The sequence below is a fragment of the Perca fluviatilis genome, chromosome 3 (genome assembly GCF_010015445.1).
Source record: "Perca fluviatilis chromosome 3, GENO_Pfluv_1.0, whole genome shotgun sequence".
Lineage (NCBI taxonomy): Eukaryota > Metazoa > Chordata > Actinopteri > Perciformes > Percidae > Perca > Perca fluviatilis.
In genome coordinates, this window is record NC_053114.1 from 27,572,597 (window position 1) to 27,587,300 (window position 14,704).

Consider the following 14,704-nt stretch of genomic DNA (forward strand, 5'->3'; position numbering starts at 1 on the left):
CAGTGTGTATTTTCGGAGCAACTGGCCTTCGGATTAGTTCAGTCCAATAGGACATTTTTCGAACTATTGAGGTTTTGTAAAAATGGGCCTAAGGACCAATCGGCAGTCACCCGTACGGTGGCAGTGCTAACATGTTGATGTTTAACTGGTAATGTTCACCATTTTAGTTTAATGTATTAGCATCCTATAACATTTGCACGTTCTTGCAATTTTGGGGTTGTATCTATGGTTGAATGCACTTATTGTATGTCACTGTGGATAAAAGCCTCAGCTAAATAAATGTAATGTAAAGTAATTTGCTAATTACCACTAAACATAAATTACAGTTGAGGCTGATGGGAATGCATTCAGTTTGGCAGGTAAAGAATAAAAGAAAACAAGTAGAAAATTTGATCAGATCAAACTAAAGAAAAAGTCAGTTATTATAATTCAGCCTGAAGGGAACATGATTGTCGCACCAAAATTCCATTGCAACCCATCTGATAATTGTTGATGTATTTCAGCCTAACCAAAGTGGCGCTCCAACCGACCAACCAACCTTGCCATGCCTAAAGCTGCATCCACAAGCACAGTTTAAAATCATCCATTATTCTCTGCATTAGATTATCTTTTCATTTTCCTTGGTCAGTGAAAAATAATTTCCAGTTCTCATTATTATGCTGTCCCCTGTAGCTACTTTGTTATTGAAAGATTACTTGTACTGTAGGCTTCTGCAGTCCTAATTAATGAAATGGCAATTTGTAGCAACGTCCTTTTAAATGTTAATTGTTTCTGATAAAAGTGTTACTGTGTGTGTGTGTGTATGTGTGTGTGTGTGTTTGTGTGTGTGTAGTTTCTCTCACAGTCACTGTCACGCCGATTGAAATCTGGATGCCTTTTGTGTTCAGAATGGAAGCAAGCTATTTAGTGCCTGTTTAATTAGCAGATAACTGGCAGTTTTTATGACCAAACAAGAGGAGGGATGTTACTGTATCACTGTGTGTGCATCTTACAACCTCCTTTATGTATGAAATGGTTGTGTGCATGTATTGTGCATGACCTTGTTTTCTATGCATCAAGGTTATGACCAGCAGGCTGAGATCATCATGATGGCAATAACATGTATCCATCAGTTTGCTGCTCAGGCCTTTATTGAAGTCGTGACAGCAGATCTTTGACCTCCGGGCTGAACTCTGCAGGATAATCGCTGCAGTGGCAATGAGCTCAGGTGAAGGAGAGGCCTCCATCACCTTCTGTGAGTGCAGTAGATCAGGATAACATTACATCCTATTTGTGATACCAGAAGCGCACTAATGTCTTTCCTGGCTATGCCAGTCTTTAAATGTTTTAACAGTGTAGCTGCTCTTCTATATAGCTCTTTTATTACATTTATAGACAAAATATTGTTTGCAAATAAACCATAATGACAAAATAACGTTTTCAATTTTTTAATGTTTTCATGTGGGCAAAAATCATTGCATTGTTTTTTTTAAGATTATGTTTTGGGCATTTTAGGCCTTTATTTTTATAGGACAGCTGAAGACATGAAAGGGGAGAGAGAGGGGGAATGACACACAGCAAAGGGCTGCAGGGCAGAGTCGAACCTGCAGCCACTGCGTTGAGGAGTAAACCTCTACATATGGGCGCCTGCTCTTCCAGGTGAGCTACCCAGGCACCCGATCGTTGCATAGTTTATCTACTTACGATATATTTACATAAATGATCAATTTATTGATTAATCTCTCGCTCATATCTGATTAGATTAACATAATTTTAATTTTAATATAACAGAAGTTTAGTTAAACTGAAATTGGAATGTGCATATTTTTGTGAAACATATATAAAAATAATTTCCGAGGATCTTTTCCATTTCACACCCTCTGATAGATGTGTTTATTTTGAAAACATTGTTTGACAAACCAAAGAGGGAAAGTCTCACAAACTGTGAGACTACTGATACCAGGGCAAACCGAAAAAAAGAGGATGATTGTCAGATCTACAAAGCCCCAGAAACTTGACTAATTCAATTTACTTCAGTAGTAGATGGTGGACGCACAGGATTAATCCTATCATTGCATTTACACATGAGACTGTGAATAACAATGAAGATTAGAAAACAACAGTCAGACTGCATAATAAATATATTCTCCTTGTCATGTGCAATTTGGCTTCATTCGCCCATTTCCTTCATCTCTCCATTCAAATACAGCATCATAGCGAAGTGATGACCTGCAGCATATATCTTTTTTGGTAAAAAATGCCTCTTGAAAAAATACATCTTTGAAAAAAAGGGACCACAGGGACTTTTGTCCATTTTAATAACATAAACAACATGACTTTTGTCCTTTTTAATAACATCACAACATTTTAATTTCTTGTGTTAAAATATGTTCTAATCTTGACTGTGTTTTCAAATGTTTGCATTAAATAATGTAATAATTTATAAAAAATAATTATGTATCTATAACACAGAGGCGCTCTTTAAATAAATGAATGTGTCAGGTTTTAACAGGTGAAGTAAAACAGGTGAACTAAATGTTTCTTTTCTGGCATTTTTGGGCATTTCTGTTAATAAGTAGGCCTAAGGTTTGTAGCCAATGCATCCATAGACAGTAGATACCAGTTAAAACTGATATGATCTTGTCTGCATTGTCACTACTTCTGTGTCCTGTGCTGCTGATTTATATAAATAAAAGACTAAAAGTCTACAGACATGCTATCAGCTCTCTGATGCTGTACTTGCTGTATAGGCACTGTGATGCTCTGAGCTAATGCTAATGAAACATTGACAATGCTAACATGTTGATGTTAAGCATGTTAGCATGCTAACATTTGCTAATCGGCAGCAACACAAACAACAGTTGAGGCTGATGGGATTGTCATTAGCTTTGAAGGTTTGGTCATTAACCACAATAATTGGACAACTTTAAATTCCAACCTGATGACGGCGCTACATGAAAGTTCAGGTGATCAAAGTTGTTATAATTCTTCCTCTGGGAACCATGAATATCTGTACAACATTTCATGGATTATGTTTCATGTACCGTGTGCTTATTGGGATGCTATGGACAGAGAGGAAATAACCAAATCCCGGGAAGCACAGATATTTTTAAAGTTGATACACAAAATCCAAGCACAGCTGTCTCCAGTTTATTCCGTCCACTCCATAACTGTTACAGTTTTGCAGCTTCAGAACACTTTAAAAAGATAGAGTCACTGGCAAAGTCACTCATTTGGTCTGTTAGTGGAGACATGACTGAACTGATCGCTGGAGGGAACTGAAGAGTGGCTGCCCTTTAGGAATAATATACCACACACAGTATGTGCTGTCTGTCTCTCTTTCCATCTGCAGAGCACACTTAATTTTTTCATAGTCACACACGACCTTTGTAAAACCCCAATATATATATATCTATATATATATATATCTATATATATATATCTAAAAATCTATATATATATATATATATATATATATATAGAAATATAGATATAGCTGTTGCATTTGATTTGAATACTGTAAACTCAGAGCTCTCTTTGTTTTTTGTTTCTGTTTTTACATGGCTCTTGTTTCTCTTTTTACATGGCTCTACACCCTTTCAAAATAAAATTCCCTTAAACACATCTTTTAACCATTAAACCAATTTCCCAAAATAATCTTAAGGTCAGCCCTTGTTGATAGAGCTGCAAGTATGTAGGCCTACTAAATAGATTCTTTAAATCGGGTTTAGCAGTTAGCATGCAAATAGTCTAACTTTGCCAGACCTCCCTCCACAGCACTGCGGAGGAGGGTCTGGCTAGTCCACACAGCATTCCGGGAAAGGAGAGAAAAGTGCTCTGGTTTATTGGTATGTCTTTAAACCAATCACAATCGTCATGGGCGGCGCACAATGCCGCACAGAGCCCCGGTACCGCAGCAAAATAGCCTCTGGAAGGAACTTCAAAAGTTGTTCAACAGAAAACTCAGATTCGACAGCTAGTCTAGCTGTCTCGATTTAGCATGCAAACTACAGTTTTGATCGTTTCGTTTGCCTTCAGGATTAACCTTCATATTATTTGTTTGTAAATCTCTCCAGCATTTCCAAAAGATGCTATTCCTTCTCCCCAAACCTCTTCAAATACCTGCCTGAATTGACTGCCTTCCTCTACTTGCATTTGGATAGAACTTTATAGGACATTAATATTACAAGAGGTGTCACTGTAGCAGTAAATCGGACAACAAAATGTTTACGCCCACCATTTTTGGAAATCCTAATTGCAACTGGATATCCCAAAGGTCCATTATTTATGTATGAGACTCCCTCTGTGAGTGTCCTGTTTTTACTTAGTAACATATTTCTTGATGCCTTAAAGCCTGAATTACCTTTTCATTAGCAGCATATGTGATCAATGTGAAGTATTGGATGGGGAGAAAAGTGAATGCAGAGATCTAAACAATTGTAAAGCCCATTCAAACATTGCATTAAAACAGTTTTCATCAGCTCACACTGCGAGAGAGCTCTAATAATTATATAACATGATGACTAGGATCAGTTCTCTGAGGATAATCTGGCTGGAAAGATGCACACACAAGGAAATCCAGTAGAATAGAGGATCATACGGTTTATTCAGACTCAAATTATTTTGAATCCACCCATAAAATGATGAAAGTTACTTTACTTCAACACTCACCTTTATATTCAGTCATTCTCTTATTTTGGTATAAACATTGTCATTTGTCAGAAAAATACCACACAGCCATATTAATCAGAATCATGAAGCATTAAGCCATGTATGTTGAATCAGAATGACGTCTACAGAGTTACAATCTAGTCAAAACAGTGAATGAACTAAAGCAGCAAAGACAATGTTCTGGGGATGAAAAAGCATTTTGTTTTAGATTTCACAAGATAAATAAGTCCTGTAATTTTAGCTTCAGGCTGCCTGATACCTGAAAGATTTATTCCTGATTAGAAAAATCTTTGGACTTGATGGTGATACTTTCGTACTTTTCCTTAGGTACAATTTTGAATGAAGGACTTTTACTTTTATTTTTTACAGTGTGGTAGGTATTGTTACTATTTTTTTTTTTCAAGATCTGACTATTTCTTCAACCTCTGCTAATAATATTGATAATAATTGTAAAATAATAAATGAAATATATCAATGGAAAATGAACCTTTCAAGCTCAATTGTTCCATTGACATTTTAATTTTTTTTAAAGTTTGCCATTAATTCAGTGTTATATTTATCATATATTCATGTTCAAAATGTATATTGACATTAAGTCAATGAGGTTTTTTTTACACACCTTCCGTAATCATTCATGTCCTGTCAATCATGCCCGTTTTTAAAAAATGTTTTTTAGACATCAATTTACAAATATTCAGTCATCACAGTCTGTAAACATAAAACTATATTAAGATAAGTGCAAATAATATAATATGAAAGTAAAAATGAAATTAATAATTTAAACAGAATTCCGTTAACATTTGATTGATTTGAACCATTTGAACCAAATAAAAAAGTGACATAGTCCTTTAAAAGAGGCACGCCCTCTCGACCGTGCGCATGCGCAGTGTTGTCTGAATCATATGAAAGCGTGGTTCCGTTTCCTTACATCAGCTAACAGTCCGGTGAGTTTGTCTTCAGTGTTTTCAGGGTGCTCCTACATCTTTTCGACAGACAGCTCCTCAGACTGTAGAGATATTTCTCTAAGAGACTTTAGTCAATACAGAAACGTCACTCATTGCGGGTTTTAGGAGACACAACTCGACCATGAGCGCTGCGCCTGTAGGAAGTGCCCCATTGAGCTTCATAAACAAAAACAAAACATTTATCATGCTGTGGTCTTTTCACTGTCCTTACAGCCCAAAACATGCGGTTACATAAGGCTACAGCTGTTAAGTTTATCATTAAATAGATTAGTGAGCAGGTTGTGCAGGATTTAGATTAATTTATCCTTTACAGTAACGTTATAGGAAATACAAAGCAATCCATTTCTTATTGTTGCAACATTTTTAATTTCAAGCAACCCATTGTTGGTAATGTCTTAATCTGTTTCATAGCAACCATGAATGTAATAAAAGCACTATCACTCAGGATGTGCAATAATTACGTGGGGGGGTAACCTTTTTCACGGCAGACATGTTGACATGTCATAGTAGGAAAAGCACAGGTGTATTCAAAACCCTTAATGATGGCTGCATTCCACTTAGGAGAGGCCCTGGTATTGTGCATGCTGACTCACTGAAAAAGCTTACTGGGACACTTGATGGAATTGAGCCATCATTAAGGTTATCAATTTCAGCTGTGCTTTTCCTACTATGACGAGTCAAAATGTCTGCTCTGAAAAATCTTTGAGATTCCAGATAGAGGCAAAATTGCCATTATTGTGATATCAAAGTTTACAGTTCTCATGTCTGTATGAATGATCAAAATCATCAGTCATTATTTTAGAAAATTATAGTAATTTGTTTTGGCTGAAATACAAAAAACAAGTTGTGACTCAGTGGGATAAACACTTAAACTTCATTATTGATTAATATGTACGTAGTATTTTTGATCAACTAATTGTTTTATACATATTTGAACCAATTTAACTCACTCATTTTACTACAGCTGGCAGGCCTGTAACTAACGCTAAACTCGTGTCCATGTGTTATGTTTTGTGTATTACTACAGCTGCTGCTACTACAGCTAATTCCTCAAAGATTCTTTATAATCTTACAGCACATCTGAGATGATAAATTCAGACCAAAGTGAGACCTAATTATCTTTTATCTTGAGTCTCTTTATCACTTTCCTAAATCTCTTATGGATAAAACAGTAACATCAGGCTGTTTTTCAACAAACGCAGCACGGAGCACTTTCATATGTACAAGCGGTGCTTAACAATATGATTGATGAGGAATAATTGATAAATGTGCTGGTATTAGCTTCATACCATATATTGCCATTCATCACTGAGTTGCTGCAGACTAATCAAGAAATGACCCAGAAATATATTCTCCTGCCCAGTGTTGTCCTCTAAATCATGTGCACATGAGCAGAGGATTAGCTCTGGGGTTAATTTGATTCTGCCTGTAAATTTATTTTTACGTCATGAGTTAGAAATTGCTCAATAATTGCATGAATTGTTAAAAATCATTTTTTAGGACACTGTGCTGTTCTAGTAAAATGTCTTACCATCACAGACCGACCTGCATGTAGTTTCTGAAGACCATCCTCCTGTTTCAGCCAAACAAACACAACATTGCTGTCTCGTGAAACCATGTATCTCTATTTTTAAAGATACATAAATCATTTAAAAACTCACTGGGTTATCTGAAGAATACGCTGTCACTGAAAACTGGGCTGTTTTCTTAGCTCACGAAAGGTTGACAATTTGGAGATGAATGGTTTTCACTGTACATCAAGAAAACCTTTAATCTGACTTGGACCGTAATGTAGTCATATTAAAATGTTGATGATGAAGATTTGCCAGTGCTGAGCAAATTTTGTTATTTTCAGGTCTTATTATAGGAGACTGTGTGTTGTGGTAGTGATGTAGAAAATCTCTTGCCATTCTGGGTGAAACTCTGGCCTGGTGATGTAATCACCAGTATTTACAGTCTGCCCTGTTGCCTGAGGGCGCCACATCATAATGAGTTGACATAAGTAATTCAACACCATTCATGCATGTAGAGAAAAATTAAGGGTTGCATAGCTGGGCCTCGGAATAATTCACTGTGAAATGTTGTGCTTGCTGTCCTTAAGATTGACTCTACCTGTGCCACATAAGCAGGTTACATAAACACTGAACAGTCTGGTGTATTACACCAAAACACAAAGTGGATGCATTTCTAACTCTTGTTCTTGTTGTTCTACTTCAACAGGTGTGGAGGATGAGCTCAGGCAATGGGACCAGGAGGAAAGTTGGAAAGCTGCAGCATTTCAACAACACGTTTGACCCCGAAACACTGACTGAGATTCAGGGTCTTTTTAGTAAAGTTAGAACCTATGTGAAACCTTCCAATGGGGAGTGGTGCATCCCCGACCCAAACGTCGCTCTCAGACACTCTGCGGAGGAGCACTGCCGGCTGCAGGCCCTGAAGACGTCGCTTAATGATGTTAAGAACCAGCTCAGTGACAAGAACGTCGAGGTCTGGCATCAGCACACCAACTCCACCAATCGAGCCGGTAAGGTGATTGCCGCCGTGCGTTCTGCTGCCAACGCAGAGATCTGCACTCAGGCCTGGTGCAAGTTCTATGAGATCCTGGGAACATTCAATCTTCTTCCAGAGGAGGCTCTTCGAAATGGAGAGCTGAACACAGTCCACCTGTGTGAAGCTCCAGGGGCCTTCATAACCGCTCTGAACCACTACATCAAAACCAGCGAGTCCACACGTTACTGTGACTGGAGCTGGGCCGCCAACACTCTTAACCCGTACCACGAGGCGAACGGTGGCAGCACGACGATCGCAGATGATCGGTTAATCGCTAACACACTGCCCTGGTGGTTCTTTGGCTCAGATAACACAGGCAACATCATGATCCAAAAACATTTGCTGGAGCTGCAGGCATTTGTGGCTAACATGCGTAGAGTTGATGTGGTGACGGCAGATGGTAGTTTCGACTGTCAGGAGAAGCCAGATGAGCAGGAGGCGCTGGTGGCATCACTGCATTACTGTGAGGTCACAGCTGCCCTGCTTCTCCTGAGCCCCGGTGGCTCTTTTGTGCTGAAGATGTTCACCCTGTATGAGCACTCCTCCGTCGGCCTTCTCTACCTGCTGAACTGCTGTTTCCGCTCTGTCGACGTCTTCAAACCTGCCACCAGCAAGTCGGGCAACTCTGAGGTTTATGTTGTGTGTCTGAACTATGACGGCAAGGAGGCTGTGAGGCCTTTGCTCTCCAAACTGATTCGTAACTACGGACCACATCTGGCCGACCAAGAGGCACTATTCCCCAAATCGCTTGTCCCAGTGTCGTTCCTGAAACAGCATGAAGAAGTGTGCTCGTACTTCCACACGCTGCAGGTGGAGACGATCACAGAAAACCTGCGACTGTTTAAAGGAATGAGCACCGAGCAGAGGCAGCGGCTCGACTACATCAGGGACTGTACGGCTCAGGAATACCTGCAGCGCTTCCAGGTAAGACGTCTGTAGAGACCATTAACTTGTCATGTAACTGAGCTTCAACGTTCATTATTGACCTTTTGAAACAACCGCTCACAAAATGATTTCACCTAAAGGTCCATTTGGTAGCTCTTCTAGAGGTTTCAATCATATCACATGGACTTCATTAGCAGATGGAGTTTGTCCAGTTCTCATGGAATTGTAGATGTTTGTTTTCATTTTTCTAGGCACTTAAGGGTAGCCTCGTGAGACTATCCTGATCTCACGAGCTCCAGTTTTCTACTCGCAGATCAGTCTGGCATCTTGAGATGGAGAAAATTTGGAGCCGTTCGCCAAACAACCGACCAGTCAGCGTTGGTTTTGAGACGGGTTTGGGTGTGACGCATTGAGAAGCGCCTGTTAGTCTAAACAACATGGCAGCTTCCACGGATGAGATGAGCGTAGCGATCGCAAGTTTTATCTGAATTAGAAAGTATTCCTTCATTGAAAGAAGAGCAAAAAAACGGCACTGGAGGCTTTTCTCGGAGGAAAAGATGTTTTTGATCTTCTCCTGACTGGTTTCAGCAAGAGTTTGATCCGATTGGTTGATTTGGCCCGTCCATCACCAACGTAGGTGGTGATAGACAGATGGTTTATCCAATCAGCTAAAAAGTATTTTCGCCCCTTCCCAAAAGTTCTCCAACCGAAAGTTCCCAGATTGATATGCCAAGCAAATGCGAAACAATCCATCTGGTGGATTCAGGTTAACTTAAGGGACCTTCTGTCCTAAAAATTAAGTTTAAAACTGTGTTTTTTTTATTTATTTATTTTTTGGTCAATTATAAGTCTTCAATTCAGTTTCAACTTTGTTTGAGTAAAATGTAGGCCTATTTTTCCAATGAGAAATACGTCCAGAAGATCTGCAGTGCAGTATAGAGTCTTCATGGGTTTCGGAAATTTGTACCTGACCTGAACAGACCCAAGTTTGGGAGTAGTAATCTTTTGCTAGTACACCAGTTTGTGTTAAACCCATGTGGAGCCTTTCCATCTGTTCCCTTTTTCAGCTCTGGAGCAGATAGGAAAACCTAAGTGGCCTTCAATTGGTACATTATAGATATTAATTGCTTGGTTCATACAGCAAAATAAGTATAATGTTTTAGTAACTTGACAGTGGCGTTAAAGAAGCAATGACAACTTTCAAAAAGTCTAAAACTGAACTTGATCAAGTGTCTCTGTGTGTAGGTGAGCTTCCTTCCACGGAGTCGATGGATTTCCCGTAACACGGTGAGTCCCGCCTGCTGCAGCGTCTCAGCGGGCCGACCTCTGGGACAGAAGAAGCAAACGGGCTCCTTCAATGAGCGGAGGGAATTGCAGACCCTGAGCTGGAGGGAGCGCATCGAGAGGGGTGGCCATGCTACCTGGATACAGAGACACTGCACGGAGGCCGTTGGAACCAGCTGCGTGCTGGAAGGACCCCTGTCACAGTGTCACATGGATTCATGGTACGTTATCGTCGGGGCTGCACTGCCTGCAGTCAGAAACTCTCCGTTCTGTGAAGGAGGTTTGTTAAACCACTTAAATGAAGCCCTGATGGACCCAGCAGTAGACTGGACTCGTGCACCTCCCTGTGACTCTTGCCACGTGACTTGCGCGGCCTCCATCTTGTCCGATGTTTCAGCTCTTTGCATCTTCACAGCCGACAGTGATGGCATCAAAAAGAAGAAACGGTGTCTGGTGTTTGGCAGCTGCTCAGTGTGGGGTGCCTGTGAAAGCCAACAGGGGGATTTAGTCTTAACATTTTCTGCAGAGCCTTCAGTTCCTCCAAGATGCTGCATCACGCTGCACGATGGGGAGCCGCGGTACCAGCAGCAGCTCTTAGGTTGTGTTGTGTTTTCCCTGCAGAACCTGAACTCTGGGGATGCCCTGCTGCTGCCTGTGCTTTCTGCCTTCACTCGTGTCACCGCAGCTGTTGTGCTCTGCCTGCATGTGTGTTTTCGCTCAGTCACGTTCAGGTGTCCGGCCCCCTCAGGCGTAGTTGGGACAATGCTTGTGTGCGTTGGCTTCTGCCCTGAAGCTGCTGCACGAATACTCCCTGTTCTCACTGACGTCCATAACTGTGTGGGTCAGTTGTTAGGAGGAGAGGAGGACTCCGGTAAAAATCTGCCGTCTGGGTGTGACAGTCAGGTGCTGCAGTTTGTTCCCATGGAGGTACTGCTCACAGGAGGACTGACTGAGTTCCTGCGGACCATGAACTCTGAAATCATCCAACAGAAGCTGCATTTGCTTATGCAGTCATAGTGCAGTTTAGTGAGCTTGGACTCTGGGGTACATGCTATTGGTTCAGAAGTTGTGTCATTAGGTCACAGTCGGTTTTATTCTTGTCTAATCAGCAGACTGTTTAACGACACTGAATCATTTTTGTATGCTAATATTAAAAAAAATACTCCACTCATTCAGCATTGCACTGCTATAAACATTTTCGCACTCACAATGGACAGTTTTAAAGAAAGGATCAAAATTGATGCAGCAGAATCCGATATATATATTCTTTTTTACTAAACCTAATGTGTAGCATTCTTCTTGCTAGCATTACCTACATTGTAACTCAACGTTTTTTTATTATTTAAACTTGTAGTCTTCAGCCCCAACTGAGCAAATCAAGTGACTTTACATACATATACACATATCTCTGATTAGATAAAATCCCCAAAATAGTCAGGCTTTAATGCAGAAGTCCAACCTGTGCTCTTAAATAAGGTAAACCTTCACCAGTAAAGTCTCAAAAACATCTTTCCGACTAAATGCAATTGTGCTACATGCAAAGCTTTTGACAACATGCAAGCGGGAACAACATTGTCTGATGATACAAACTTGCAGTGCATGAAAATGCAAATTACTTTCAGCACTTGGATCAACAGAACTCATCCGTGACTGAATTCACTGAGGATTTTAGGGAGGTTGAATAAACAATAGTCCAACCCTCAGCACCAGACCTCCTGTCAGTCACAGATGGTTTGTGTTGAAATCCACATCACAAAGACCCGGGAGTTTTACCCTGAAGTGCCTGTTGTGTGGATTATTATGGATCTTTTAGTCTTTTTGCCATCATGCAGCTTACAGGCGACTTGCGGTATAACAGTTAATTTCTCTTTTGTGTCCTGTGGAAAAAAAACTTTCTATCCACATATAAAAGGACAGACTGCTTACACTAAAATGTTTTATACTGCATGAGCTGCTAACTAAGGAGCTGTTGAGAAAAGAACTATATTAGCTTCAATAAAAATATGCAGTTTTTGCTTATTTGTATAGCTTTATAGTTTTTTTTTTTTTTTTTTTAATTTAAGTTTGTGGTTCATAATATCAGTACAATGTATATCAGCACAGTGTAACTGAGGAGTTTATTTTCTAAAAAAAAAAAAAAGTGCACTGACAAATTACATGAAGTCTAATGTACTGAGTCAAATTTAGGACTGTTATGATGCAGTTTATGCTTATTTGTATAGCTTTATAGTTTTATTTTAGGTTTGTGGTTTATAATATCAGTACAATGTATATCAGCACAATGTAACTGAGGAGTTTACTTTCAAAAAAAAAAAAGTGCACTGACAAATTACATGAAGTCTAATGTACTGAGTCAAATTTAGGACTGTTATGATGCAGTTTATGCTTATTTGTATAGCTTTATAGTTTTATTTTAGGTTTGTGGTTTATAATATCAGTACAATGTATATCAGCACAATGTAACTGAGGAGTTTATTTTCTAAAAAAAAATAAAAATGTGCACTGACAAATTACATGAAGTGTACTGGAGTCAAATTTAGGACTTTTATGATGAATGGTTCATTTTATTTCCTGCTGAATTAAAAGAATGCATAATAAGATGCATCCAAACTAAATTTTTTTTTTTTTTAGGGTTCTAACATGTCTGAACAGATTTGAGTAAGTTTAAATGGGTTTGAGTAGGTTTAAGGGTGAGCTTGATGCTGTAGTGAGAAATATGGAGCCTGTACCGTATGGTGGGAGGGCAGATACGCTGGCACAGCCTGATGTTTGCTAATGTACTCATACGTATGGTGGTCATCATTCAATTTGACTCTGAAATTGCAATTAAGCCTATACTTATATATGTATATAATGCTTGCTAAGAATTATGGCACAAGAAGTAGTGTGATTATATTTTGTGCATCAGTTAATGTGAGATAACTGTTGTCTTATGTGATAACACAGTCATATCTCAGCTGCTTTCCTTTGTGTAATACAGGCATTTTTGGATACGTTTGGTAAATTTTTAATTAGTACAGTGCCGGCAGACGGAGCCGATACTTGCATTTTGATTAAACCAGGATTCCTCGGTATCTGTGAATAAGAAGAAGAAGCATAATCTCCTGCAGCATACTTTCAACTCCAGCGCCTGCTAATGAACGGCTGGATGTTAAGATGGAAGTGATACCGCCTGGAGTAGGTTCCCTTCAGAGGTCACAGACAGCACTCTGTTTGTGTCTATGGTGAGTGCTGACAACAATAAAACTAACCAGGAACTCCTATAAACTACAAAACACAAATCTACAATCCGCTTATCTTCATTCGTCATTATGTAGCCCTCTGTCTTAAACTATCATGCTAATTGAGTTTGTGAAATAGAAAATTAATGCCATTAGTAAATATTAAAAAAAATCAACAAGGTGCCAGGGGCAGTGCTAGAAGGGGGGCACGAGGTGGCACTATCCCCCCTTGAAGTATGATTGACCCCCCCTGGGGTGCTGCCCCCCCCCCCACCCCCAATCCATTGGGCTAGAGTGCTGTCAATCTGACAATTGTGATTTCCATTGAATCAGAGTACTGTCACTTGGCAGCCTTTTCTGCCAATCTTCCCAGGCCTTGTCACATGACCAATTAATGTTTCCACGATGACTATCCAAAATTCTGATACCATGGAACCAGTACTGGAATTGTTTTTCTAAAAAGTGGCTCACTCTTGTAGGTCAAAACAGGGATGACTCTCTAATCTGGTTTTGCCCAATTGGTGGCCATCCCCTGTGTTCACTCCTGAAATATTAGGTTAGTATTTTGGGTCAACCCCTAACAGATACCCTTATCACACAAAACTCAGAAAAGGGTTTTTCATTTGTAAGTTGAATACATCCAGAGTTTCTAAACTGGATAAGAGAAAATCAGAAAGTCATATTCCACTAAGACCTCTTCCTTGTCTGACTCCAGCGACACCAAGCCCCCACACAAACAATTAAATCAGACAGATTAATACAAATTGATAATTTCCACATTCTCTGCATGCAAAACAGGAAGAGAAAGCAAACAAATATTTGTGTGTGTGAGAGAGAGAGAGAGAGAGAGAGTGAGAGTGATTGAGTCAAGTGATTGGGTCGTATTGTGTACCAGGAATGTAATCCATCCTCAGTGTCACCACTCTGTGTACTGACTACAGTCCAATCTGTGTGGATGAAGTAATCACATGATGAACTTGCCCTGAACTCTAAATATGTGGTGATGAAATGTTAGTAGGTCAGTCTGTATCCATTCACACTGAAGAAAACCAAATATTAGAGATCCTATTAAAGAAAGAGGTCCGATTTTTTTGAAGTGGGGTTGTATGAGGTTGGTACTGTCTATGTGTAATTACCTACAGTAGATGG

General features: G+C 39.6%; 1 protein-coding gene across 1 annotated transcript; it reads left to right on the top strand.

Moving 5' to 3' along the window:
- The first annotated feature begins 5,505 nt into the window (after positions 1 to 5,505).
- On the top strand, positions 5,506 to 12,847 carry cmtr2 (cap methyltransferase 2). Its single transcript, XM_039795759.1, has 3 exons — positions 5,506 to 5,594; positions 7,836 to 9,089; positions 10,296 to 12,847. Exons 1-3 carry the CDS (start codon positions 5,553 to 5,555, stop codon positions 11,349 to 11,351), a joined length of 2,352 nt encoding a protein of 783 aa, XP_039651693.1. The 5' UTR covers positions 5,506 to 5,552; the 3' UTR covers positions 11,352 to 12,847.
- Positions 12,848 to 14,704: the final 1,857 nt, after the last annotated feature.